Below are 27,253 nucleotides of genomic sequence, written 5' to 3' on the forward strand. Positions count from 1 at the left end.
CAGTCAGCAGCTGGTAGTTGCAAGATGAGGGAACTTCTGGAAACCCAGTTTGTGGGCTCTTTTGCACACCAGAGTACGTTAAAGGGAGAAAAATCCTTGGTGACTTGCCTGCGGTCACACACGCATTCAGTGGCAGAGCTGGAAGTGCAGCCTGGGTTGCCCGCGTCCTCTGCCCGAGGTCTTTTCATTTTTCTTTCCAGCAAGTGTCTCTCCCCGGTGCTGTTGCTGCCGCTCTTGTAGCACTGGGCCATCTAAAACGTCGCTGCTGTGGCCGGATGGCCCTCCCAGTGCCTCTGTCCCCCTTCTCCAGGGCTTTGCGGCTCCGCAGCCGTGTGCCGTGGCTTGTCCAGCCCCGGGCAGGGCTGCGTCTGAGCCGGGGATTTGAATCTGATCGTCTTGGTTGGTGCTTTACCCCTGCACAAGAGCTCTCCCCAGCACAAGGATTGCCAGCTCGATGTTGCCATGTATACAATTACCATAAACCCATTAAGAGATTAATATGACAAAACCTTGGTGGATGTCTGTGAAAAAACCCACAGACTTAAAGGCTTTCACTTGCTAAAGCAAATCGCTTCTCTCTGCTTCTCTTACCAGTGGGTTTTTTCCTTTGCTTGGGGCCGGTTTCTAAACCCTCTGCTGGCTGCTAATCCCAAACTGTCCGAGAGGAGCGACCTCTCCTGAAACACGTGCGGCAGGAATTGGGGAACGGAGCAAACCCCCGCTTGGGCTGTCAGTGTTCTTGAGGATGAGCCTGCAGTCGACCTTCGTCCCCGTCAGACCTATATTTTCCCATATCAGATGTTATCCATTTCTTTCCTGCAAAATGAAGCAGGATGTTTTGGTTTTGTTTTCAAAACAATGTGGTTTAATTAATGCGAAGGACCTTTTTGTGTGTGTTGCTTTTTATCCACTGAGTGTTTAGGGAGAGGGACCAAGAGGGGCCAGCAGCAGCTGTGCTGGGGGTGGGAGGAATCAGCGCCATGTGCCAGCTCTGGAGCAGTGGAACACACAGAGGTTCCTCCGGTTGGGTTTGGAGGGAGCTGGGTGAAGCTGGCGCTTCCCCTGGGCATCCTGGGGAGCCCAGGCAAAATGGGGGTGTCCTCTCACACCTGGCACGCTGGCTGCTGGTCCACGTTTTTAACTCCTATTTGAGCATGTGGATGCAAACCATGGGCATTTCCCACTCCGGACAGGCTTCCCGAGCGGGATGTGTGCCCGGCACGGTGGTGATGGTCCCGCTCACAGCAGCCGGGAGGTGACAACTCTGCCGATCCGCTGCCTGATGTTTTTCAGAGATGCTGAGGAGCTGCTGTTGAAGCTGGCGGGAGCAGCATATGCTCCTTGCTGTTAAAATCAAGCTGTCCTTCCATAAGGAAATGGGTTTCTTGTTGTTGGCTGCTTGGGTACTTTATTTCTTCCCTCTGAATGAATTTTACAATTCTTCCTGCCCACAAGAATGCTCGGCTGAGTGGGGAAGAAGGTGAAAGCGGCTGTTGGCAGGAAAAGAAGCATCTCCTCCTGCTTTCCCCTGCAGCAGGATCCTTCCCCAGCCCAGTCCTCCAGCAGAGCTGGGACATCTGGGAGGAAGCACTTTTGGGGTGGGGGGTGTCCTGTCTGGGAACCTCCAGGAACGTTTTGTCCATCTGTGCATCTGAGCTGTCAGCACGGGAGAGAGACGAGCCAGGGAAAGCAATCTGAAACAGATACCGCCGCTGCAGGAACGGGCGGCGGAGAAATCGTGCACAGCCGGAGTATCCTAATGCTTTTCCCCTCTGTCTTTGGGAGGCCTTCTCAGGGTAATTCAATACATTCTGTGGAACGGCTGCGCAAAAAGAAAAAATCCCAGCCAACCCAAATCCACCATCTCTTTCTTTGGGTCATTCCAGAAATGGCAAAGACGACTGTGCATGGACTTCTCAAGAAGCAAACGCCTTCAGCACGCTGAGAAACCTTCCCCAAACCGTGCGCACCCCTGGCAGGAGGCCACCTCCAGCAGCCACCCCCTGCTCGTTCATGTGCCATATGCGCTTAAATCTCTCCTTGAGTCCTCTGTCTCCTTATGCATTTATTCCTGGCAGCAGTACCGGGTATCTGAAGGAGAAATTAGCTGTGGGGCTGTTCTCTGCAGCCGTGCTGGAGCCTCTCCGGAGTACAACACTCCCACCTGGTGATGGAGGTGGAACCGGCCGGGTGGAAAAGCTCCAGGGTTTCCCCTTCCATCCGTCTCCTGTCCCAGTTTCCTCTGTTCTCCCCTCGCCTCTGGTAAAGTGGTTTTCAGAGCCGCCTGTGCCCAGAAGCCCTTTCCTCTCCCCTGGGCAGGTGCAGCATCGCGGTACCCAGGGGATGGATGCTGAACACCACGCAGTTGGGTGCGTGTAATGACCTTGGCTTTGTCAGGCAGGTCCCTTCAGCACAGTGGCTGGTACACATGGGGACAGGGTCTTTCTGAAATGTCACCCACCTTCCTGCCAGCGCTGCGGGCTCCAGTGGCCCTTCTGTAACGTGTGGGGACTCTGACCCGGAGAAGGCACCATGTCACTTGGACACGGGTTGGCCTGCGGAGGCTGTAGGAGCCAGGGCTGTGGTCATCACGGCAACTTGGGTCCCTTCAACGTCGCTTCGCTGGCTTCTTTTGGGAAGAGGAGGGTCTGTCGAGCAGCGACCACTGCGGGTGGGGAGAGAGTGTGGAGCTGTCAAGACTCATCTCTCATCCCGCCTCTCTCCCCGTAAAGGTCACCGTCCCAGCCTGCCTTTTGTGGCAGACCTTTAAGAAATCCATTTTGTCCGTGTCTGGGAACCCTGACCTATTTTGCTTTGCCATTTCCCACAGCTCCCAGGGGTTATGTCGTGGCTGAACCTGCTGTGGTAGGTGTGCTGCCTGCATCCCTACCTCTGGCATCTGCTGCTTTCATAACCAGACAGCGTTATGCCACGGAGAATGGAGTTTAATTCTCTACTGTGTTTCAGCTATAATTAGATTTGTATTTTTTCTTTTAACAAACTGCTTTTAATGAGCCTTCATTTACTGGTAAACTTTTGTTTCCTGATACACCATCAAATCCTCTTGTCTGAAATCACTTAGAGCACACCTGACCCCTTGGAAGGATTTTTGTGGGTTTCTAGAACAATGTAGCCAAGCTTCTCACTCTTATTTTTTCCCCAAGAGAAGTAGAGGATTTGACTGATCCCTTTTGTGGCTTTTTCTTTGGAGTTTTTGGAGCGAGGAGTGACAGAGGTGCCTTCTCCGGGTCAGAGTTCCCACATGTTACAGAGGGGCCACTGGAGCCTACAGTGCTGGCAGGAGGAAAGGAGGAAATGCTGCAACCAGAGTACTTGGGCTCTCTATGAAAGTTCACCAGAGGGTGTCTTGGTGGCCTGTGTCTGGGTCCTGTGCTGTCCCATGCCCTCTTGAGCATTTTGTGTCTCTCCCCTTGGCCGGGCGGGCTGCCACGTGTCCAGAGATGTCAGCTTTCCCGGGGTTCTTGCCTCCTCTGCCGTACTTACTGGCTCCTTTGGCTGCGTGGCGCGGGGGCAGCTGGTGCGTTTCATTGTGAACAGTCATCCCGGGGTGTCTACTCCAACTACAGCACCGCGAGATGAAGCTGAAGGTGGAGAGCAGCCTCGCTGCTCACCCCTGCACCGCCTGCAGCCGCAGGGAGCCGGGCTGGAGCTTTGCTTCAAGGGTTTCCTGTAACATCGTTATTTCCAGCCTCGAGCCCTCTCCAGGAGGCTTGTTCAAGGCAGGTCCTCATCCTCCAAGCCTAAAAAGCACCAACCCAGCAGCATAGGGCCGGGTGCCTGGGGCAGGACGGTGCTGCGCTTGCGGGGCAGGGGTTGTTAGGCAGCTCTGCTCCCTCTCCCATCCCTTCGCAGCCGGAGCCTCTGCCATGGCACCGCCGAGAGTCTCGTGTGGACAGGGACGGCTGCGATTCTCGCTGTGACTCACCCTCCTCCTCCTCCCCCTTTTCTTTCCACAGCAACAGTTGGAGGAAGAAGCAGCCAAACCACCAGAGCCTGAAAAACCCATCTCACCGCCTCCTATCGAGTCCAAACATCGCAGCTTGGTGCAGATCATCTACGACGAGAACAGGGTGAGTCTGGAGACAATGGAGGTACAGACGTGCCATCGTGCCTTGTCACCCTGGCCGGGGGCAGGGAGGTTGGGTGGGGGGTTCCCTGGGTGAGCCCCCCGGGGCAGAGGCCGTGGGAGGTGGATAGATGGAGCCCGGAGGGGACAGTGACAATGAGGGCTGAGCGCTGAGCTTGGTTTGAGCACCAGTGTCTTCTGAAGAACCTGCCTGGGGGGGTTTCTGTGATCAGCCCTAGATTTGAAGCCTTCAGGAGGTGCTTCAGAGCCCTGTCTGTTAAATAAACTTGTTTCATCCTCTCCCTTGGAAGTGAAGCTGGTTAAAAGCCACCTCAGCGGATGGGTTTTGGTGGGTGCATGGTGGGGGGGACATGCCTGGCCAGCTCCAAGCCCCCCAGGCTGGAGCAGAAAGGCCGTGGATGCGGCCGTTGCTGGATTTGTGGGTATTTGACGCTGTAAATAGCGTTAGCAAAGGTCACGCTGGCATCGCTGGCTCCGCGGCTCCGCCTTGACCGCTCAGCCGTTGGCTGCAACAGCAGCCCGGGGAGTTATGGATTTTGCTGTGCGCTTTGGAGCGGCGCGAGGAAATTGGGCCCTTTGGTAGATAATCAAGCACATTCATTTTCATTTAGGTGTTGGATAAAAAGGATGATTTTGCATAAAGGGAAAACTACCAGTCGCTAATTATTTTGAATTGCGAGGCCTGGGATTTGACTGGGAGCTGCAGAAATCCAGGTGCCCGGCTCCTAAAAAGAAAAGAAAAAAAAGAAGAAATCACATCCCCTGGTTTTCCCGTTTCCATCTGCTGCTCTGTCAGTGACGGGAGCCCAGCGCGGTCTGTTGAGCGGGCGGGTGAGGACTGAGGGCGATGCCTTTGCTGCGTTGGCGAGTGCCGGCTGGTGACAGCTTCACAGACCCCGGGCGCTGGGGCAGGTGCCCAATGTTCCTCAGAGCCGTTTTCTCCACGGCATCACCAAGTGACTTCTCCAAGGGGCTTGGGCTTGATGGCTTGTGCCTCCTGTGCGAGGGTTAGGTTCATAAAAGGTGGTCTCAGGCTCGTGTCTGTGTGATCTCTGGATGGGTAAATAATGATTCTTCCCCTCTTCTTGTAAAGTCCCCTTGCGAGTAGCGTGTAAGCGAGGCCGTCTGCGGGTAGGAGACTCAAACCAAACAGCTCTTTTGCTTGATAGAAACCACAGCGGGCTGCAGGGAAGTTCCTCCTCTGGAGATGACATGATGGGCTTGAGAGCTGAGAGAGCTTTGCTGGCTGGTGGCAATGGCTGAGGCCAGGTGACAAAAGGACCTTTTCGGTACCATCACACGGGGATGCCGGGCTGCATGGGAAGGGTGTGCTGAGGTAGGATTCAGGATGCGACTGCCCTTCTAAAAGGCACCCCTCAGCTTTTGACATCTCCCCTCCATTGGATACATTTGGGGTGGCTTTTGGTGGTGGCTGCTCTTCCCCTTGGGGCCAGGAGGAGGAAAACTGGAAGAGGAGAGGATGTGGGAGCAGCATCACTTAGTACCATGAGTGGAGGAGAGTGGTTGGCGGTCGGACGTCAGGTCACTTTGGGGGGGTTTGGTGGCAGCGGTGAGCCCCGGGTGTGCTCATGCTGACCTGCGCTTTGCTGCCGCTTAGCACCAAATTGCGAGGTGAGTTGGTAGGAGCAAAGGGCTGTGAGCCAGGTAAGAGACATACTGATCACTGAGCTGAATTTGAAGCCTTTCTGCTTTTTCTGTGCCATGGAAAAGTAGCGAAGTTGGATGCCTCGAGCTTTGCTCGCAGGAAAAGCGGCTGTAACGGCAGAGCCAGGGCTGCAGCCTGTGGGCAGAGCGCGAAGGGAGGAAAACCCTGATTTACCCGTATCGCTCAGCTTGTGGCTTGCTTGAGGGAGGCGACACGCGGTAAGAAATGCAAATAAAAAGAGGATATTCATGCCTTGGGAAGAGGCAAGAAAGCAAAGCACCCCAGAGGAGCTGGCAAAGCCCGGAACGATCTTTCAAGAGCAATATTGTGTAAGGGGGAGAAAGGCAGCGCCTGTGCCGCTGCCGGAGCAGGTGGGAGGGCGAGCTTTGTGCAGGGGCTGCCGCCTGGCGCTGCTTTGGCTTTTCATGAACCGCGGGTCTGTGCTTCCCGAGCCGGCGGGGGCTGCCGGGCCCGTTCCCACCGCTCCTGCCAGGCCGTGCCGGAGCCGCACGCTGCGCGGCTACACCGCGAACAAAGGACACACCAGGAACGGTCCATGGGAGAGAGGAGGTTACGTGAGGACAGAGCAGCTAGAAACACTGGAAAATCAAGTTAGCCAGCCATTCTGTGACCTACTTTCCTTTTGGCAATAGCGGTGGCTTTGCAAGGGTGAATGGTTTCTAATTTTAGCTTATGGTTCATCAGGGAAGTCTATATATTGTTCTCACCGCCGCGCTGGGTATGGATGAGGGGTTGGGATGCAGGTCGGTGCTGGCCTGTGTCTGATTTTTCTCAAAATTCAGGTTCGCTGATGCTAAACGCCCATCACACTGCTTTTCCCTCTTGTGACCTACTTAACGCTTATGATTTGAAAAGTTCCTTGGCGTCGGGAGAGGATAATTGTGGAAAATGTGACCTGTAATCGCCTCTTGCTACACTCTGCTGGACAAGTAATTGATTTCCAGAGAAATCACATTCTTCTGGGGAATAACAGAGAGGAGCTGCCCTTGACTGCGGTGAAATCCTGTCCTGTGAGGCTGCGGTTGCGTTTGGGGAGGTTTTCAGAGGCTTGGTTTATAGAGAGGTGGTTGATATTGTCACTTGTGGTTGCTGAGATCCAGGTGCCTCCTGCCCTGGGTGACGTGCTGACCGGAGCCGCTGGGTCTTGTCTCCAAAGATGAGCAGTGAAGTTGCACCCAAAAAAAGTACTTTTTTGGGAAACGTTTGCAGCATTACACAGAAAAACCGTGCGTGTGTTTCCAAGCCAAGATTTCAATTGTGAGCGCAAACCGTACCGTTTCTGAAAGGATGTATGAGAATGGAAGTTAACGTTTTTGTTACTATCTGCAGACGAAACTGAGAATAAACAGTGGGCAGAAACATCTGAGTCCTATATTCAAAACTGCCTCTAGTCCTTGAAGAGGCAGAACGATGTTTGAAAACAGTGACGGGTGCTGAAACCTCTGAGACGGTGCAGCGGGGAGCTCAGGACCGGTGCGGGGTGCAGGATGGGCTGCTTTTGCCAGTCCCCGTCACCCCAAGAGGGTGACGAAGAGCTGCCTGGGGACATCGGGTTGTGATGGGTGTCTCGGTGGCTGCTGGAGGCTGATAGTGATGTTCCCCTGAAGCTGCTTGAGCTGTACCTGGGCTTGAAGATGTTTCTGTGCTTTAAATGGACTTTTCCAGGTCTGTTGCTAAGCACGGGGACGGGGGAGCATTGCTGTTGATCCAAATGGCTCTTGGTGCCGTTCCTGGGATGTGGGGCCGGCTGAGCTCTCCCTGTCGGTGTGTCCTGGAGGATGTGGCACTGTGGCAGCCCTGGCCGTGCCAGCACCCAATTTGCATGGTGGATTCTCCTCCGAGTCCCCATCAGCTATGGAGATGTGCTCCTGGTGTCTCTCCAACCATCATAACGACGTGGAGCCCACGTGTGCCCGTCGCCAGCTCTCCAAGAGCCCCATCGGTGGCCAAAGGCTCCTGGGAGCCACACAGGAGACCAGCACATCCAAAGCAGCCTCTGTCCCTGCGCCCGACCGGTCCCCGCAAACAGGCGCACGTCAGCTTTCCTCTGAAACACTGAGCCCATTTATCGCAGAGGTCACGTCGGGACACGGTGCCGCTTCGCCCTCCGCCGCGCTGGGAGGGGACGCCACGTGGTGTCACCCACCGTGGCGTGGCCAGCGCTGGGACGGGTCCTCCCGTGTGGCCCGTGCCCGTCCCCCCGTCATCCCTCCGAAAAAGCAGGGTTGATGCAGCACAGGCGGCGGCGCCTGTCTCGCTCTTGGGATTGAGTTGTTGGAAATCAATAAGATTAAATTTTAATTCGTTTTCTGTCTCGGTGCTTGTTCCTTCAAAAGGGCACAGCCATCTATCTATAAATCCAGCACTATGCTGTGAAATCGGGATTCTAAGGGTTTTTTTGAACTTTTTGCACCCCCTGCTGCTGTTGTGGCTGCGGAGCGTGTTCCCAACTCACCGTTTACCCTCAAATACCTTCATAAAGCATTGATGCCCCATCCGTAAATAAGAGAACAGATAAATGAACACTTTTAGCATTGCAAAGTATAATCTAGCCGTTAACTACTCAAAGGCGCTGAGTGTGACTCAGATCCCGGGGGGATTTTATGTCTGTATAACTCTGATTTTCTATGAGCTCCTGATTTACATTAGAAAGGGGAGAATCAGGCCTGCACCGTCAGCACGGGGCTGGCGCGGTAAATAAAACCTTATCAGTGAAACTGCTTTCGAGCATTAAATCTGCAGGGTTGTTTTTCAAATTCTGGTTGATGTGGCAGTCGGGGTGGGGGCATTTCGTGTTCGGCTGCTGAAAGGGCCACGTTCGTTTTGCCTTGTTTGTGACAAGCGTTACTCTGGGGCTGCCTCAGCTCGGCTCGGTGGCGCTCGATGGGGTTTTGAATATTGCAGAGGAAAACTGGAAAGGGCAGAGGTTGGATGCTGGCAACACTTCTGCATGATAGCGACATTTCTGAAAAGATAAAATTGAAATGTTTAGCCTGGAGTTGTTGAGAATCCTTTCTCTTTTTCTTGGATTTTAAGGAAGATTTTGTTGTTGATTTTTTAAATGGTTCTGTTTTTAATGTCTGCTTCAGGATCTGGAGTTCCCAGTAGCTGAATGGACTTAGAAGCTTTGTCCCTGACTAACCCAGACCAGATAATGCCATGTCCTGCATTTTCAGGTCTTGGAAATAAGGACGAAAAGCGCAGAGAACCCAAATCTGTCGTAGGGAGGAGTGTGGACCCTTCGGCACGGCTCCAGCTCCTTGGGTTGTGAGACCAGAACCTTCCCCTAACTGCTCTAGTAATGAGACTTTGATTTCTAAAATTCTGCTGTGCAATGCCAATGTTTTCAGCAGCTTTGCAGTGGCAGAATGCTCAACAACAGTTTGCAATGGCAAAGGCTCCTTAGGATCTTGGTTTGAGGTTAATATGCCTGTGCTTGTCACTGTAACCTCACAGAGGACAGAGTGCGATGCTGGGTCAGTGTGTGAATGCACAGAAACCCGGCCAGGACAGGGGTTCACCCCTCGGCTGCGATGGGGTGTGAGTGAACCAACCACAGAAACCGGCTGGTAATGATGAGCCAAAAACTGGAGAGCGGCGAGCAACCGAAACAAGTCGCTTGTCACGCTCCACGCAGGACAGGCGGGGACTGCTGTTCACACCCGTGCCAACCTGACCCGTTTCCTCACTTTTCTTGCTATTCGCGATTAGTCATTTGTAACCACTGCTGCTGGCCCCAGCCCCGGGGTGGCTCTGTCACCGCTGCTGCCGTGGGGACGTGGGGCAGCAGAGAGCACCCCGGGCACACCGGCATCCCAGGGACACCCCGGCGAGCATCAGCCCCTGGGCAGGCTGAGAGGAGCCTGGCACAGGCCACCAAGGCTGAGTGATGTCTCTGGCAGCTCAGGGACGTGTGTGTTCAAGGAGAACCTGGGGGATGACACCGTCCTTGGGCTGGCAGCACTGGCGCGACCGTCCCTGCCGGCTGCGGGAGCCGGGGACAGGCCAGAGCGTCGCTTTCACTCCCCACAGCACTGGGGCTCGTCCCACCTGTTTTGTGGGGAGGGCAGCAAATCCTGGGGTGGTTTGGCTCTCAGAGAGTATGCTGAGGTTTAAAGGGGAAAAAAAATGAGTACCTGTGGTCACAGGGGTGAAAACCTTTCCCTGTGGAAGCGGCACTGCCAGGTCGTGGTTTGGTCCCGGCGGATCCGGGCGCAGAGGCAGCGCCGTTAAATCCCCCCCGACTTATGTGCTTCGTGTAGAAAGGTGTCTCGCCTGAGGGTTTCCGTGATTCCTGCTGACTTCAGCCACACTCCTGGATTTTGTTTTAAATAAAATCCAATTCCGCTGCCTCTTTGCCGCTGCTCCTCCTGCCCCGGGGGCATCATCCAGCTGGGACAGGAATTTTTCCCAGCACCGCCCTGCACGCAGCGATCCTGCCTCTCCAAGGGTTTGCTTATCTCTGTGCAGGACATGCCTGCTCCCAATAAAAACCTTTCCATTCCCCAGCGCTGCTGCCTACGGGCTGCTATAAATAACCCCGGGAGCACGGTTCAGCTGCAGCAGCTCTGCGCTGCATGGAGCTGCGGCTGGAGCGGGGCCAGCAAAATGCCGCCTCCTAATTTCAGATCCACTTTCTCAAAATAACTCTTGTGTTTTCCCCCTTTTCCATTTTTAAACTTCGCTTTAAGAAGAGCCCACACGAAATCCCAGGCTGTCCCTCCTCTGGTTTCGGATGCTCCGCTGCCTCGCGGGGTCGGCTCCTCGTCCCCACGGGAGCTCCCGTGGCCGGGAAGCTGCTCCCCTGCCCAATTCCCCCTCCTACGCCTGTTTTAAGTTTCTTCAAAGGAAAAACAAGGGGCTGGAAGTTTGCTTTGGAAGCCACATGCTTTTTAGGCAAGAATGGAGATTTTCCTAGTCTGCAGGGAGGTTGTTGTTGATGGTGGAGATATCTTTAGCTCCAGGTCTGTTGGAGGAGCGTGAGATGGGGTGAGAGGGTGCCCTCCCCATCCCCTGCGCTTGGGGACGGAGGTTCTTTGGGGGCGATGCTGCTGCCGGCCACATCTGCAGGTCCCTTTTATCATCTGTGGGCCCCGCAGTGACACAGGTGGGTGTTTGTGGAGGGCTAATACACGATGGGCTTCACCTCTCTGCCCGAGTCGTGCTCACACGCTGCGGCGGAGCCGCCTCTGCCCTCGGGAGAGCCCGCGGTGTGACAATGAGAAACCCAGAGCTGCTTCACCGGAGCAAAGTGACTCGGATGTAAACGGGAACAAAATTCAGCCTCGGGGCTTCAGTCCCTCTGCAAACGACAGTGCTGTAGTAATATTTCAGGATTCTGTACCGAATTGGGAAAAGGGGTCATTAGCTGCTTGCTGCGGAGCGGCAGAGGGGCTGTAAGACCGGTGGGGATCTTCATGTGTCTCGCCAGAGGTAATGGCTGGATTTGCTCCCTGATACATTTCTTTCTGTGAAATAACAGGGATTGCAGGGGCGGGTGAGGTTATTCAGCAGATGTAGGAGGAACCCTCTGGTTCCCTTCTGCAGGGTCAATCACTCATCTCCTGAAAAAATCAGTGTTGGAACAGAGTCCTGGGTGGCTGTGCCCACGAACAGGATTGAACAGCAAAAGTCTGGGGGCGGCCCTTGCGCCTGAACGGTCTGAGGTTTGCCTGAATTCCCCAGGTGGGAACACGTGTCCCTCTGTCTGTCCGCCCTCCCGGTTGAGCCCCAGCATGGCAGGAGCTTTCTGTTGGGTGTAACACGTCCTTCCCAATTCTGCCGCCAGCTCTCACCTCGGTCTGCGTGGTCTTTCAGACAGCTCATTACGGTTCTGCTATGATCTGATAAATGCAGCAAGGAGCATCGGCAATTACAGCGGGTGTCAAGTGTTAATTGGGCAGCTTTCAAGATAGAGGCATTTCTTTGTGTACGTACAAAGATATGACGTGCTCAGAATAGCTTCCCCTCCTGATCTTTCGTTCTGGAGACGTGTACATTACAGTCGGTTAATGCAAGACAAATTATGTCATTCTTCTTGATTTGCCACATGTTCTGCCCATGGTGATTTGCCTCTGGGTTGTCTCATTAAGTTGTCTAAACATGGCAAATGCAGCAGCTGAACACACTCGGCTGTTTCTCGAAGTTAATCGCATTGTACACACAGGCCTCCAGCATCCCCGGTTCCTGGCGGAGCCGTCAGGGCATCGCTCACCACGCCGGGGCCCAGGGGAACAGGTGTCTGCTGGGGCTGCAATCTTCCACCCACAGTTACAGCTTCACCCCGATCAGGTTGCTCAGAGCCCTGGCCTGGGATGTGTCCAGGGATGGAGCGTCTACCACCTCATCCCTGGAAACGTGGTCCCTGAAGCCTCTCGCCACCGGTCCGGCACCGGGCAGAAGCGCGGTGCGCACCGAGCGGCTCGCCGGTGATGTGGGAGCAAACAGACGGGTGTCTGTCCCGTCTGTGCATCCCCCATGGTCCTCCTGGGATGGAGCGGGGACTCGGAGGGGCCGGAGGCGCAGAGCAGCTGGGACGGGCTGCAGCTGCGTTGTGGGCTCTGCCACAGCGTCATGAGCTGCTCTGCTTCTCCGCGTGTGTGTCCTTGCCTGCGAGGGACACGCAGGGACCGAGACATCTGTGCACCCCGAGGTCTGCTGCGCAGGAGCGCTGCGGATGGGCAGGCAGGGATGCGCTAACAGCGGCGCTGCTGCTATTAATTGCATCGTGCGTACGTGTGGGGACGGTGCCAGGGCAGGCACGCTTCACAATTCCATCTCCTGTAGCATCCTTGAAGTCGCTTCTAAATTGCAAAAAAAAAAAAGAAAGAGCTTTGTGTCCTCCCGAGCGTGCGGTAAATAGCGGAGCTGGCAGCGTGTCCCGGCGGCCGCGCCGCGGTGAGGCACCTGCCGCGGGTTTCGCAGCCGGGCCGGGGCTGTTCCGCCGGGTTTGGCTGCGGGGACCGTGACTCATGCAGCTGCTGCCGGGGCCAACTCTGCAAAAGTGCAGATCAGCCTGTGTGTGGGTGTGCAAAGCCCCGGCGAGGAACTCGCACATCTACCAGCTGCCTTGGCGCTTCTGAAGACCGGCTTGGGGGCGTAGGTGAAGCTTTTTGGAAACCCACTAAGGGGGGGTAAACGTGGGGAGGAGCTGGAGGGGTGATATGCAGCTTGTGAGACATCCCCTGCGCTGAGACCCTGCAAAACTCATCCGGCCTGAGCTGCTGCGGAGGTGAGAGGTGCCCGGTGCCAGACACCGGGAGCTGAAATCCCTTCCCTGCCCAGGGGGGTCTTCCCCCGGGGTTTGCCAAAGCCCCACTGGCTCTGCCGGGAGCCTGGAGCTCAGCCCCCCCAGCTCCCCAACCCCGCAGCTCCAGCGGGGCCCTAGTGCTTATTGGGTTAAATGGGGCCCTAGTGCTTATTGGGTTAAAATGTTGAATGTGCTTCAAAAAAAGGGTTTTCCCCTCCTCCCTGCTCCGCCCCCACTGCACAGTGCTCCTTTAGCCCTATTTTAGGCAGCTGTGGATTTTCTCTTCCCCCTACCCCAAAATAGCAAAAACTACCTATTTTATTGAACAAACGCCTATGAAAATCCATTTCCTCGCCCCCCCCCCTTGCTGCCAGGTATTTGGCTTTATCAGCTTAGCCCCGTGACCCGTCGGCAGCGTGCAGCAATCTGGATTTATCAGACTCTCAGTAACCCCCCCGAAAAGCCTGGCTTTGCGAGGAAGTGCTATTTACTGAAAATGTCATCTTTTATTTAGACTCCTGCCGCAGCCAGCTCGTGTCTTTTTTTCCAGGTCTGTTTAATTAGCAACCGCCGCACAGCCCCGGACACGTGTTCGCGGGTGTTTTCTTTTCTCTAATAAGCACTAGGTGGCTGTGCCGGGCGGGAGGGGGCAGAGAAGGGCTCCTCTGCGGCGGGGAGGGGAGGGAAGACGAAGAGCCAAGGGCAGCTCCAATCTAACGATCACATGCTCAGAGAGTGATGAATCCCAGAAAGGGCATCTCTGCGTGCGTACCGGCTCGTCCGCCTTCCTCCTCCTCCTCACACAGCAGCTGTGTTGAGGTGATGGGTGCCATCCCCCCGCCTGGCACCCGGAGGGGTTGGGGATTTGGGTCGCTTTTCAGGCAGAACTTGAATGCGTGAAAGTCATAATAACTTAAGTGCCGGAGCCCTTTGCCCCTGGGGCTTTTCTGTGGGTCCAGAGGTTGAGCTGAACATTTCCACCCGCTTTCAAACGGAGGGATTTGTAGCAGTTCTGTGGATGTTTGGGAAGGGGTTTTGGCATGGGTGGGAGAGCTGGAGCAGAAGGCTGTGACTGTTGCTGATGTCAGAAATAACTTTTCTTCTCCCTTTCCTCCCTGCAGAAGAAGGCAGAGGCTGCCCACCGCATCCTGGAGGGCCTGGGGCCGCAGGTGGAGCTGGTGAGTGTCACCTCGGCTGCGGGTTTGGAGAGGTCCCTGGGCGGTAGCGCAGCACCCTGCGTGCGGCTGAGCCCGCAGGAGGAAGCGGGTGCTGGCCCGGACCCCTGGCACAGCACCAGCGCAGGAAGCGGAGTGGCTGAGATGAGCACTGAGAGGCAGGCGGACACACACGCAGCTTTAACCCTTCCTTGGGCTCCTTCCTCGCTCAGCCGCCTGGCAGCAGGGGCTCTGGCACGCTCTGCCTCTGCTCGGGGTGCCCTGGGGGTCAGCGTCTGCTATGGGGCTGCTGCTGGCTGGGAGGGGTGGGTGCTGCAGACAGAGCAGGGTGCTGCAGGGTGCTCTGCAACCATCTGCGACTCACACACATCCTACTGCTGTTTCTCTTGTGCACAGGAAGCTGGAAAAAAGCCACTTTACAATAAACTGTCCATTTGGGGCTTCCCCTTCATCTAGCAAAATCCAAAGTGATTGATTGCTGGAGGGGTGGCTGAAAACAACCCCTGAAGGGGCAGGTAATGGAGGAGGGTGCTGGAAAAAGGTCCTTCTGCAGTGACGCTGCTGGAAGGTTCTGTGGGGCTGGATGTGGTCTGAGGGAGCATCGCTTGCCACGGAGGGGGCTGTTCCTGCCGGGAGCGGGCAGCTCACAGTCATCAGCACTGGTACTAATTGCTGTCTTCCCCGGGTGTGTAAGGGAGAGGTCACAAGGGAATTAGTGCTCGCTGCTGCTACGTGTCAGAGCTCGTTTCCTTGTTTGGGGAGGTAGCGCTCATTATTTTTCCTTTGAGTCACCAGGGTCAAACCCTTTGCTCTTTCTGCTCTAAAGATTCGCAGTGCTTGGGGTTGGTGCTTCCTCATCCAGAAGATGTTGCATTTCTTTTCCTTCCTCCCACCGCACCCCTTGGCTTTTTTGTGCTTTTTTCCCTTTTTTAGTTTGTTGATGCTTTGTCCTTGGGTACCAGCACTGCACAGCAGGGAACTGTAGCAGAACCCAGTGCAAACCTTTCCTCTATGTCCCTGCCGTACTGCTGGGAGGACGGAGGAAACCTCTGCTGAGAAACCTCTGCAAAACCCCGACCAGGTTCTGCTGGCGGGCTGTCTCATCTGTGGCCCGGCCCCCACGCCGTGCTGGGCAAAACAGCACCCGGGACTTGCCAACGGCCTCTGAGAGACGAGATGAATAGTCAGATCTTCTTCTGAGCTGGAAAGGAAGCAGCTCCAGGAAGGAGAGCAGCTCTGCTGCTCTGCACGCACACGCTGTGCCCCAGCGCTGGAGCCGCCGCAGCCCAGACACCTCTTGCAGGGGGGTCGGGGCAGCTGGTGCTAATCCTGTGCAAAGCCTCTGCAAGGAGCGATGGTGGCCGTCACCCAAATGCAGGGTCTTGGGTCACTGTCAGCCCTGCTTGAGCTGCTGATCTTGCATTTGGTTGTTCGGAGAGCTCTGGTTGTTGCGTGTGCAGCAGCAATGGTGACAGATGCACATCGGTGGTGGGGCAGCTCGCCCGAGCACAATGGTGCAAGGAGAGGGACACGCGGATCCAGTCTGGGTTCCCTCTGGAGGAGGTTGTGTCTCAGTGAGCCAGGACTCTGCTCATTTCATCCCTGCAATGTAGAGGGACCGTTTTAAACATGACCCCTTGTTTTCTCCAGGGAGAAATGTCATTGAGATGTGTAGTCTGAACGCTGCAGTGGCCAGAAAGCAATTGAGACCTTTCATTCTTTTTTATTTCGAAGGAGCTTTCAGTAAATCCAAGGTTTTTCCAGTAATAGCTTTGCATTGCAATTCTGTTTTCCTTAAATGTCATCCCCCAGATAAATGCATTACACGTCCCTTACCCTGGAGAAATGCTGTGGATGTTTTGAACATGTCACCGTACCCAGGTGATCTGCCAGGCTGACTCCTGCTCTCCCATCGGGAAAGCTGTAATTCTGTGCAGGTTGTGGGTGGCTCTGAGGGGAGATGCTGTTTCTCAGTCCCTGCCCTGTTGAGAATAGAGTTTAACTGTTTAGTCTGTCAAGTTCTCTGTGGGGTAGGTAGATCTTGTCTCCTGGGCTTGCACCACTGCAGACAGACATCTTTGAGATGTTGGTGTCACGTAGATATTGGGTTTTGGATCCCAGAATTTCTTATTTCTGAATGTTTGGGCATTTCTTTTCAAGTGGTGTATCCAGTGCTTGTCTGTTAACACTTAGGTTTGCTAACTAAGAATTTAAGTGCCTGTTTATATGATAGATAAGTAGTAGTGGAAAAGAACCATCAGCCTTTGGAGAGCTGAGTGGCACTAGGGCATCCATGGTGTCCACGTGCACATAAGCATCTTCTAACCCAGGTGCAAACCAAACTGTTTACTGCACCACCGTCTCCCAGGAGGACAGTCTGTGTGGCTCACCACATGCCAGCTTGTTTGCTTTGATTTTTATGAGCACAGAGGGAGGAGAGGCGCTTTTATTTATCAGTATTTCCAGTTCCTGCGCTCCTCTTCCAAGAGGCTGTGGCTGGTTGAGGCTGCCTGGCCGTTCCTCCAGCGGAGCCTTCCCAGGGTGACCGTGGACGTGATGCTCCGGAGCCGTAGCGTGATTTCTCCTCTCTGTGGTGCAAACCTGCCTCTTTCCAGCTACGTGATGAGATGGACGTCTGTGTTCCTCTGAGCTTTCCAAGCGTGAAGTGCACAGCCAGCTCCGAGCCTGGAGCTGGACCAGCAGATCTGAGAGGATTCATGATAGAAATCCCCCTGGGGAAGGGGCACCACGGAGAACATGTCCCCATCTGGGGGACCTGCTTGTTCCCTCTCGTCTGCCCTGGCACTGCTGGGTGTCTCCATTGGTTCATCTGGCCACGTCTGTCACCCTGAGCTCCTCCATCTGCCTCTTCCACATGGGGGTTACTTGTGCTTTCGCAGCGAAGAGGGACAGGTCCAAGGGCAGCCAGAAGAAGCTGATGACCTGCTGGTGCCAAGATGCGGCGGTGATGGGCTGCAGAGAGTCGAGAGAGCTGCTACCCCATCTCCTTTCTTTTCCCCATGTGTGGCAGGGCAGAGTGAGGCAGTGTTTGTTTTATACAGGGCAGTGGAAACAGGCCGGTCGTGTGGGAAAATGAGCGTCTGTGCCAAGCACTGGTGATAGTGATGGGGAAATATCATGGAGGAGTTGAGAATAACACCTTCTCCCAAATGGAGGAGAGAGGAACCCACCCATGTTCGCAGGTCCTGTCCTCTCCAGTGCCGCTCACCTGACTGAGCAGATGTTCAGCAGATGTTTTGCTCTTTTCCTGTGTTTAATCTGTGGATGCGAAGGGAAAGGTCACGGGGGCAGTGACCGGCTGAAGGTGACTGGGGATGGATCCAGATCTTGCATCTGGTGTTGGAGACAGCTGTGGTCACCGGGCTCTCCAAAGGGCAACGCTGGGCAGAACTCGTGTCCTGCCGGAGCCCAGTGCCCCTCCTGAGCGACAGACGAGAGCATCGCTGTGCACAGGGGGTGCCGGGGGCTGCGGTGATGTGCCTGGGGACCAACTCACCCCTGCCTGCAGCTGCCTGTGCCTGCTTCCCGGGGAGAGCTCCGTCAGGCTTTTGCTGCGTAGCCATAACAATTTGCAGCGCACAGACTGTCTCTTCCTGCTCCCCGAGCCCCCTCTCCCCTCACCTCCCCCGTGTCAGATGTTCCCGAGCGTGCTGCGTTTCTCAATCACTGAATCACAACCACGTACTCCGCCGTGGTGGGGATTATGTCGCAAATCGCTTGTTGGGAGCCAGCTCGCTCAGTGCCTGCCCTGCCCCGGGCTGAGCCGGGGTGCACCGGGACTCGAGCGATGCTGCCGGGAACCAGCACCCCCCAGTACAGCCGGGGAGCGGGACTGGGGGTGATGGGTGGGCTGGGGGTGCGGGGACGGGAGACGGGAGGACGCCGAGGCGGCAGCGCTTCTGATGGGTTTAAGTTTCTAAATGTCAGACTGTACCATTTATGTCTTCATTTCTCTTATTTATTTCAGCCATTATACAACCAGCCTTCAGACACCAGGCAATACCATGAAAACATTAAAATGTAAGTACGTGGCAATAAAAGGCTATTTGAAATGTCAGGTTGGGCGTTAGGCTGGAGCGGGAGGGATGCTCGCTCACTCCCAGACCTCGATTAAAGCTGCCAGGGACTCGTGAGCATCCTTTTACAGCTGACGTTTCACTGCTCCGGGTGCCTGAAGCGCAGACCAGCTCCAGGAGCTCAGCAGTTGGGAGCTGTGGGTTCAGACAGATGCTGAATGTGCCGTTTGATTTTTTGGGGGGTGTGGATGTTCATCCTGTCCGGTGTCTTAGTGTTTTCCGCGATTATGCTCACATCGGGCACTTTCTTCTGTGTTTCACAAATACCAAGGCATGAAATCAGCTGCCAGCACATGTGTATGTGTTTACATGCATGAAAGATGAGGTAAAATGAAAAGTTGCAATTACAATTAGATTTTCGTGAAGCACCTCTTGAATGTCTCATAACAACAGGTTATTTCAGAGGTGCTTACCGAGACTTAACAATCATCTAATTTGACTTACCACCTGAATACAGGATTTAATCATCAACCTGCATTTAATAACCACAGTGACTTCCTGAACGCAGAAGAAATATAACAGATGATGAGAACAGCAACAATTGTGATTGTTGTTGGAAATCTAAACAGTCAAACCAGATCTGAAACTTTTTTCTGCCTTGAACAAACCCAATAAACCACCTGAATGGCATCGGGTGCTGGCCCAAGGACGTGCTTTCTGGGTCGTGGCTCAGCCCTGCCACTGATGACATGTGGCCGTCACCATCTCTCGGGGTCCCCCGACCCCTCTTTTCTCTCGAAGGGCTCCATCACCCTCAGGAGCCGGGCGCTGATGGGGCCGTTTCAAGCTGATAGCTGGTTTTCTCCTTGAAAGAACAAGTTAAAAGTACATCCAGATACTTCACCCGCTCTCCCTTCCCCTGCCAACATTTGCAATGATGTTTTCCTGTGATTTAAATGATTTCCTGTCCTTGGTTGCTGCCTGAAAGATGGGCACGAATGAGAGGGACCTGACTGCGCGGGGCAGGAGTGGAACTGGTAAGATGATGTGAAGCCCCGTCCAACCATCTTCTCGTGCCGCCAGATGCTCCTCCTCATCCTGTCATTTGTGGCATCCTGAGGGTTATTATGGTGGCAGTGAGAGACCAAGGAGAGGTCGGGGCAGGCAGGTTTGGGGTTAATGTTCGCTGTGATTAATGCTGCAAAACTATGGGAAGGAAACCACGCGTTTTAATGAAAAGCCTCTGTCCCCACCTTCCAGAAACCTCACAATTAGCTGCCTTCAGCTGGTTATTGATGCCAGCCGAGCACATTCGTGGATCTAGGTCAGCAAAAGGCCCTTGAGCAATCTGGGCTCCAGATGTTTGCTGCTTTTGACCGTGAGCCTGTCTGGGAGATCCTGGGGCCTGAGCTGCACGTTGTGACTTGTTGATGGACATGCAGAGAAATTGCTGTGGCCTGTTCCCCCATCTCTTGTGTCTTTTGCTCTCCCATCTCCCTGCTGCACATTAAAGGACATTTGGATGCTTGGGAGGCAGGTACAAAATCAAGATTTCAATGATTCTTCTAAGCAAACAATTCAGGGTCCTTTGACCAAAAGGAAAAGGTTTAAACTTCTCTGTTTGGACCAAGTTCAAATCCCACCACCAGCCTCTCTGTGGGCTGCATTGGAAGATATTTTTTGTTCTTTCCTTGTTCTTAGTGTGTTTGTTCCTTTTTGCTCTAGCAGAGCAGCTTCTGCTCTGCAGCCTGGAGGTGGCTGTTCCGCTAAGAGAAGGGACAAATCCTTGGGGTGCTGGGAATCATCAGCCAGTACAGTCGGGCACCAGCAGTTCAGCCGCCAGGACACCACAGGTTGTGTTTGGCCGAGGTGGAACTGAGCGCAGGTTCTTCTGAACAACGTCACCCTGCGCAGATTAAGCCACGAGGAAAAGGTCTTATGGTGCGGTGCCGGAAAATCATCTCGGTTGTGATTCTGTCCACGAAACCTCACTGCGTGCTGGATCTGCTGTGCTAAAACCGCTCCCGTGACAAGCTGGGTTGGAGCCCCATCGCTGCGCTCAGGACGATGGCCAGGCTCTTACTTACAAATACCTTTTTTCTTCTTTTTTTAAAGACTTCCTAGGGTGGATTTTTTCCTCAGTTGAACATTTACAAGCATCAGTGGGAAGGCATTTGAATATCAGAAAGCCAGGATTCCTCGATTTCTCTACAGCGATACTCTGCGCCTTGCAACACTAGTTTAATTCTTCCTGCTTGTTTGCTTTGCTTTTCAGCTGGGATGAGTCACTTATGCAAATAGAGCTGGCTGGGGAGTTACAGAGAGAATTTCTACTCTTAGTAAAATGTTACCGGTCTCTTATTTTCGTGGAGTTTTATGGCCTGTCTCCTATTCAGTGCAGTTAAAATTAATTTCATGCCCCAGTTCATTCCGGTGTTTGCAGCTTCAGAAGCTTTTAAGTCCTATTTAGCTGCCTGGCGATGCTTTGTTACCGGCTGCTTGGGTCCCTCTGCTTCACCTGCAGGACTGGAGCAGACGTGGTTAATTTTGTATGTGACATCTGCCGCGGGAGCTGAGGCGCCCTTGAGTGGTTTGTGCCAAAGACTTTGACCTACCTTTGGTGGGACCGTGTCCTTTCTGTTTGAAACACCCGCTTTGCTGGAGGGAAGGGCTCTGCCGCGCTCTCACCAAGGAGAGACGGAGCTGGGTGGTGTTTTGTGTCCTCGTTTCCATAGGGATGGGGTGAGCTTTGCCCCCTGAGCTCGCTCGGCCCTTGCTGTCTTTATGTGAATGTTCTGGCGTTGCAGTGGCCTGGTAGGTTCTTTCCAGATGCTTTGCAGCCCTAAACACAACTGGAGGCCAGTTTGAATGGTGCTGCATCAGCTGAGAGGGTTGCAAGGACTCATTAGTTTATGGGTTTTTTTTGAATTTTGCCGAAATACAGCAACAAATGCAGAGGACTCTTAGTTATGCACCAGTGCGTCTGGTCTGGGGCTCTTGTTTCAGCGTTTTGCCAGCCGGAGGTACAAGGATGAGAGCTGCTCCCCCTGCCCTGCCGCCGTAGTGATGCTGTGTATTCCCCAGACTCCTGGCACCGCAGATATTAACCTGCTTTCCTCAGAGTGTTTGCAAAATGACAAGATGATGTTCACACAAGCAGGATCAATTACCTGCTGCCTACCTGGAGAGACGTTCTCCGCGGGGCCTTCATCTCTGCGGCAGGAGATCCCTGCTCGCTCAGCCGCCAAGCGCCGCCCGGGAGGACTCGCCTCCCCCCTTCCCCAAGCAGTCAGCTTGAAATCACAGTCTGCGGGTTTGTGTTTGAAAGCAAAACGTGAGCTTCTGAGCTCAAAAGGAAAAGCGAAAAGCGCAGGGGAAGTACGTGCAAGGTGCTGTTCCCAGGGTTTGCTTTAAACATTCCCTTCACGCGTGGTTTTACGCTGAAATTCAGGAACGTCGGGGTGAAACCAGGCTGCGTCCCCTTGGGGTGCTTGCAGAGGTGTCGGAGAAGCCGCGTTTGAGCGTGATTCTGGGTTTTGGTGTGGTTCTGCTGTCTTTGCTGTTAGTATTTGCACATCTGGGTTGCTGTCTGCAGCTGAGAGCGCTTTTCTTTTCTTGTTTTTCCTTTTTCTTTTTGCGGTGGGTGGGCAGGAACTTTGCAGAATCCAAATGTGAAGTCTGGGTTTTCAGAGAGGTTTATGGGCTTCTGAATATCTTTTTCTTTTTGAAATGCCTCTCCCCTTACTCCCCAAAGAGCAGAGGAGCTTTCTTTGGAAAATCTACTAACTACAGCTTTGCAAATCACTTGTCACTTTGGAAAATTTAAGTCTTCTTTTCATTACTGGCTGTTTAGGGGTTTTAGTAGCGCTGGATTGCCTCTCAGTTCATAGTGGAAGCCTGACATGTAACACAAATGCTCTTCCAAACCCTGTCATTACTAATGCATTCTCTTTCAGGTCTTTTTATTAGCGCTTGCAGACATTTTCCTCATTAGAAATTCACCTAGCAGCTCCCCGCTCATCCCATTCAAGGTTTTTCATCTCTTTTATTCTCTCTCTGCATGCACTAGGGCAGAACGATTACCTTGTGAGGAATTACTAAATGACGGAGGCACACACCGCAACCTTTTGCCTCTTGCTCTTGCCAGTGAAAAGCCAAGTGCTGTTTTGGGTGTAATATCTGCCAACACTTGGGCTTGCAACATCAGCTTGGGCTTCAAGGGAAGGCGAAGGTGTAGGACACGTGCCCGAGCGATGGTAGAAGTGGTTTTGCACTTGGACTTGTCTCATTTTGGTCCTGAGCTCGTAGGTGCTGAATGGGACGGGCTGGAATTTCCCATCTGATGTGAAGAACTGTGGTTGTGGATGTAGCTGCTGCCCAGGGGAGTCACTTGTGCTTCTCAGTGGGAACAAGGAGATGGCACCGCAGGGACCTGGACGAGGTGCCCATGTTTGCCCAGGCATCTCCTCCTCGGAGCACAAGCGTCTCACGGGCCTCAGCGTGCGAATCACCAAGTGAATTAACAGCACAAACATTTTCACGAATTATAGTGATGACTTTGGACCTCCAAAGCTGAATGCATTTCGGACTTGCAGGACATGATTGAAGAAGTCGGAAGACCTCCATCCAGATGGCTTCTTTCTCCACAGCCTGCCTGCCCGTATATCCAGACCTGCGGGCCTCTGCCGCTCTGCTCCCAGTGGCACTAATGGTCCATCCCAATGCTCAAGGGCTCTGGGGTAAATTAGCTAAAGATCTGCTCTGCTTTTCTTCCCCCCAAAGCGTTTTTTGGATATTGCAAGGAAACCGCTCAGAACAGCTGGCTTTCTGGGAACGTGCCCTGCCTCGGGGTTACCAGGTCACAGTGTGTCACCAGCTGGAGCCGTGTGCTCCGGCTGTTCCAGAGCAGGGAAATGAATGCGTTGTGATGACCCGTGAAGAGGACGACCCGCTCCCTGCCCTCTCCGCAGGGCATCCGGCAGCGAGACGCAGCATCGGTGACGGCCCCGAGCTGCAGGTGGGATCCTGGCGCCAGCGATGCACGGGCGGCCGTACCTGTGGCACACGGCCGTCTCTGTAGCCTCTGCGTTACCTCTTGGCCCGTTTCACCTTGGAGTATTCTTGCTGTGCTCCACAGGTCCTGTGGTTTGCAGATCTCCAGCCTCGCTGGCAGCGCTTTGTTTGGCTGGAATTACCAGAGACCCTGTTTCTGACCCTCGCCTGCACGATCCATCTCGCCGTGCGATGGCTTTGCCAGCTGCTCGCTGCTCCCATCGCTCTGTGCAGGCTGTTTGCACGGGCTGCTTGATGAAAGATGCTCCCGTGTAATTAAATACCCCTGATTAGTTTTGATCAAACAGCAAACTTCCTTTCATCTCGTCTTGCACGGGCTGAAGGTCTCCGCAGGCCAGGCCAGGTGCGCTGCCCTGCATTGGCTCTTTGTATCCTTGGGATTCTTATCCCAGGGCTTGGCGGTGCCCACTCGCGTGCACACACCAGCACCGACACGCATGCGTGCACCGGCGTCCTTTTAAGATCGCGACCTCCAGAGGGACCGTAGCCAAGTCGTTTGTGTGGACCTGAGCCAAGTAACTCAAAAGGCAGAGTTACAGGTTCTCTCCTCGACTGGCTCCTTTATGAAAGCCCGAAAACAAAACCAGCCTTGCGCCAAGCCGGGTAAAGGTGGAAGCAGCTGTTCCCACAGGGCTCCCTTTGCCTTGTGGAGCAGGAGGTGGATGTCACTGGGGTCCTTGGTTTGGAGGTTGGCTCTGAGAACCACGCTCAGGTGTCGGGCACCAGCTGGGTCCGTGGGGCTGTGGGATGAGGATGAGTTATGCAAGGGTGAAAAGCTCTTGTGGAATCACGCCCAGAATTATAGATAGTATTTGAATTCTGCTTCCTCTGCTGGTGGCAGGTGTCGCTCAAACATCAAGCTTTGAGTTTGGTTTCACTGGTTTGGTCTCTGTTTCCTCCTCCCGCCTGCCAGTGTTTGTGGGGAGGTGCTGGGGGCTTGGATGAATTCCTGAGCACAAGGATGGGGCTGTGCCATCTGGCAGCCCCCAACCCCAGCTCACCAGGAGCTGGTGGTTCCGTGTCTCTCCAGGTCCATCCCAGGCTGCCCCTGGGGCACGGCCAAGGATGGGGAGCTCGCCGTCCTCCCAGCCCAGCGCGCGGTGCGGTTGCCAGGCCGGCAGTACTGAAATCTGTCCACAAGAGTCACTGTTGCTTTATCTAAGGAGCCTCCATTCCTTCTGCTTGTGATTCCCTCCGCTCTGCGAGGTTCAGGTCTCCATCCAGGACGCTCCCCTTGAGCCCCAGCAAACCCACTTTGCCCAGGGAGCACAGCGTGTGCTTGGGAGACGCTTGGCCCAAGCTCACCTCTCTGCGAATGGTTTCTAAGTAACAGCAGTACATGTAGTAAGATAAACTGTGAAGCCTGTTTATATTTACTGAGGTTGTATTAACCTTTGAAAGGTTGACCTTATGCAAAAAAAAAAAAAAAGATAAATTGGCAAAAACATTTAGGGCACGAGGGGGTTTTGTTGTTGTTTTTAATCCTTTCACTCTTTGATTGCTTCAGCCTTGGCAGTGGTAAACATGCGCCAGCTTTCAAGGCATCCCTGATTTTTGCAGCTGCGAAGCCATTAAGCCTTTGCCTCTGTTAGCACTTTCAAGGTCAGCCATGATGCAAAACTCAAGGCAACCCATCAGCTGCAAAAGAGCTGCTAATTTTCCTCATTTACCCTTCTGTCTCCTGAGAACTTGTGTGGCAGGTCCAGCAGCAGCGTCTCAAACCCCGTGTTGCTCCTGGATGTTGCCCAGGCTGGTGCAGGGGGGGTCAGGATCGATTTGGCTGTGGAAGCCCCAAGAGACAATCCCTGACGGCACCATCCCACAGTGGATCATCATTAGCATCACCCCAGTGGTTTCTCAGTGTCCTAAATGAACCTGCTAATTAGTGGGTGCCCCCAGGCCCTGCTCCCGGTCCCGCACACAGGCAGGCTGGGATCCCTGGAACACCAGACCCTCTTTATCTTCTGAGTCCTTCATTCTGCTGAGTCCTGCAGAACGTGCCTACATGGGGCTGATAAGCTCCTGATCAGTGATTACACACTGCAGCTCTGCCATTAATCAGGATAAAAAGACTTAAGCAAACTCGTTTGCCCCTGGTCTCTACCTTTTACCTAGAGATCATATTGCTGTAAATATTAGTACCAGGAACAAGTGTGGCTCTCGGGTTCGTGCAGCCCTCCCTGCTCCTCAGTGCTCTGGTGCTGCTTCTCTTAGAGCAATTGTTTCATGCTCTCTTTAGAAAGTAGAAAGAAGAAGAAACCAGGGGGGTGTCTGGGCAGACATCAGGTTGGTTGTGGTTGCACTGACTAGTTTCTCTCTTGAGGTCCCAATTCTGCAAGAGGCTGAGCTTTCGTGGCTGGTTTGCAGCTTTGTTAGGCCCGGCTCCAAGCAAGCGAGCGGTCAGGAGATATCTGCCGCTATCCTGCTTTCTTATCAGTGCGGCGGAGTCCAGGGTGAACAACCCCGTGGGCACGCGTGTGTGTGCTGGCAGGTCCCTCGCTGCTGGCCCTGGGGACCGGGGTGGCCTCTGCTCGGGGGGAGCCACCTCCTGCCACGCAGAGCTTGGCCTTAGCCCCCCAGCTTTGGGACCCCGCTGGGTTTTTGCAAATTAAAATGTAAAAATAATCAAGAAACAGCCAGGCCCGTTGGTAGATGCGGAGCTGAGCATCTGCCCGTGTTCGGTGCTGAGCACACGTAAAGGTTTGCAGAATTCAGACTTTATGAATCTAGTTCTTATCCTTAGTACTGGTTTTACCAACAGTCGCGGGGGAAGTTTCTTGTGTCGGAGGGTTTGTTGGGCTTTCTCTAAAGCTGGCGTGGGGTCCCCAGATAACCACATTTGCAGTTCTGAAGCAATTCCAGGTCAAGGGAACTTCATCCCTGCAGGATGTGGGGAGAGCCAGGCTTGGGATTTTAGCCACCTCATTAATTAGATCTCCTCTTTTTATTTTTTTTCCTTTACAGAAACCAGGCAATGCGGAAAAAGTTAATTTTGTACTTTAAGAGAAGAAATCATGCTCGCAAACAGTGGGTAAGTGATTCCCTTATACCTTATTTTACATGTATAAAGCAGCGTAATTTATTTGTGTGAGAAAGCAAAGGGCGGTTTCCAGCGGAGAAGTGCTGGGGCTCAGTTCTTTGCCTCTTGCGTTGCTGCGGCATCTCTTATGCTTAAAATAACTGGGATGTAAAGGAGAGGTCCCTGATCTCGCTGCAGGCAGCACCTCCCTCTGCAAGTCCTCCCCACAGAGCAAACACGCGGGGTTGGCTTAATCACAGCGGAGCCCTTCGTTGCTCTCAGAGCGCCTATTCACAGCATAAACGTCTGGTTTGTGAGTAATTGAACCCTAAGAGAGGTGTGAAACAAGCTGACTCTGCTTCCGATAAATGCTCTGAAGACCGAGCTGACTCTTTCCAGCTGACCACAGAGCGATGTTCTAGGAATTTGTGGTTTAAAACAAAAATCAAGCTCTGACCGGTTCACTTCTAGGCAGTTTTGCCCATGAGATAGTCCCAGAGTCCTTCAAGGAGATGGTTCTTGGTTAAATAAGGGGGAAGGTGGGGGTTATTGTAAGACTTCAGAGGCGTTTCTTACAAGTCCCCGGTAAATAGAGGAGAAAGTTCAAGTGGATTTACAGAACCGTACACTTCTGTCGCTGGCAGCTCCGCGCTCGTTCACTGGAGCTGGGGTGAAACCAGCACAGAAGGGGCAATGCCAGAAGAACCCATTCCCCACACTCGGAAGGTGGATTTTTTTGGTGAAGGCTGATTCAGGTCGTGACACAGGGTGTTGTGTTGTGTTGTATGCAGAAGATAAAAATCCCAGTTCCTGCCTTGGTGTCTGTCCTGGGCCAGGCTCAGGTGCTGGCCTTAGGGTCTTACATTACCATTGGTGCAGGTTTTCTCCCTGTCTTTGGTGCTGGA

General features: G+C 53.8%; 1 protein-coding gene across 10 annotated transcripts in view; it reads left to right on the forward strand.

Annotated features, from left to right (window-relative positions):
- Positions 1-27,253, forward strand: part of NCOR2 (nuclear receptor corepressor 2) — a 213,224-nt gene that overhangs the window by 101,822 nt on the left and 84,149 nt on the right. For all 10 annotated transcript variants that reach the window (XM_082066400.1, XM_082066408.1, XM_082066409.1 and 7 more), the window contains exons 6-9: positions 3,978-4,091; positions 14,166-14,222; positions 18,208-18,260; positions 26,294-26,360. In XM_082066400.1, coding sequence (XP_081922526.1) covers positions 3,978-4,091; positions 14,166-14,222; positions 18,208-18,260; positions 26,294-26,360 — 291 coding nt within the window. The remainder of the gene's footprint in view (positions 1-3,977; positions 4,092-14,165; positions 14,223-18,207; positions 18,261-26,293; positions 26,361-27,253) is intronic.

The sequence above is a fragment of the Streptopelia decaocto genome (assembly GCF_964273445.1).
Source record: "Streptopelia decaocto genome assembly, chromosome: 15".
NCBI lineage: Eukaryota > Metazoa > Chordata > Aves > Columbiformes > Columbidae > Streptopelia > Streptopelia decaocto.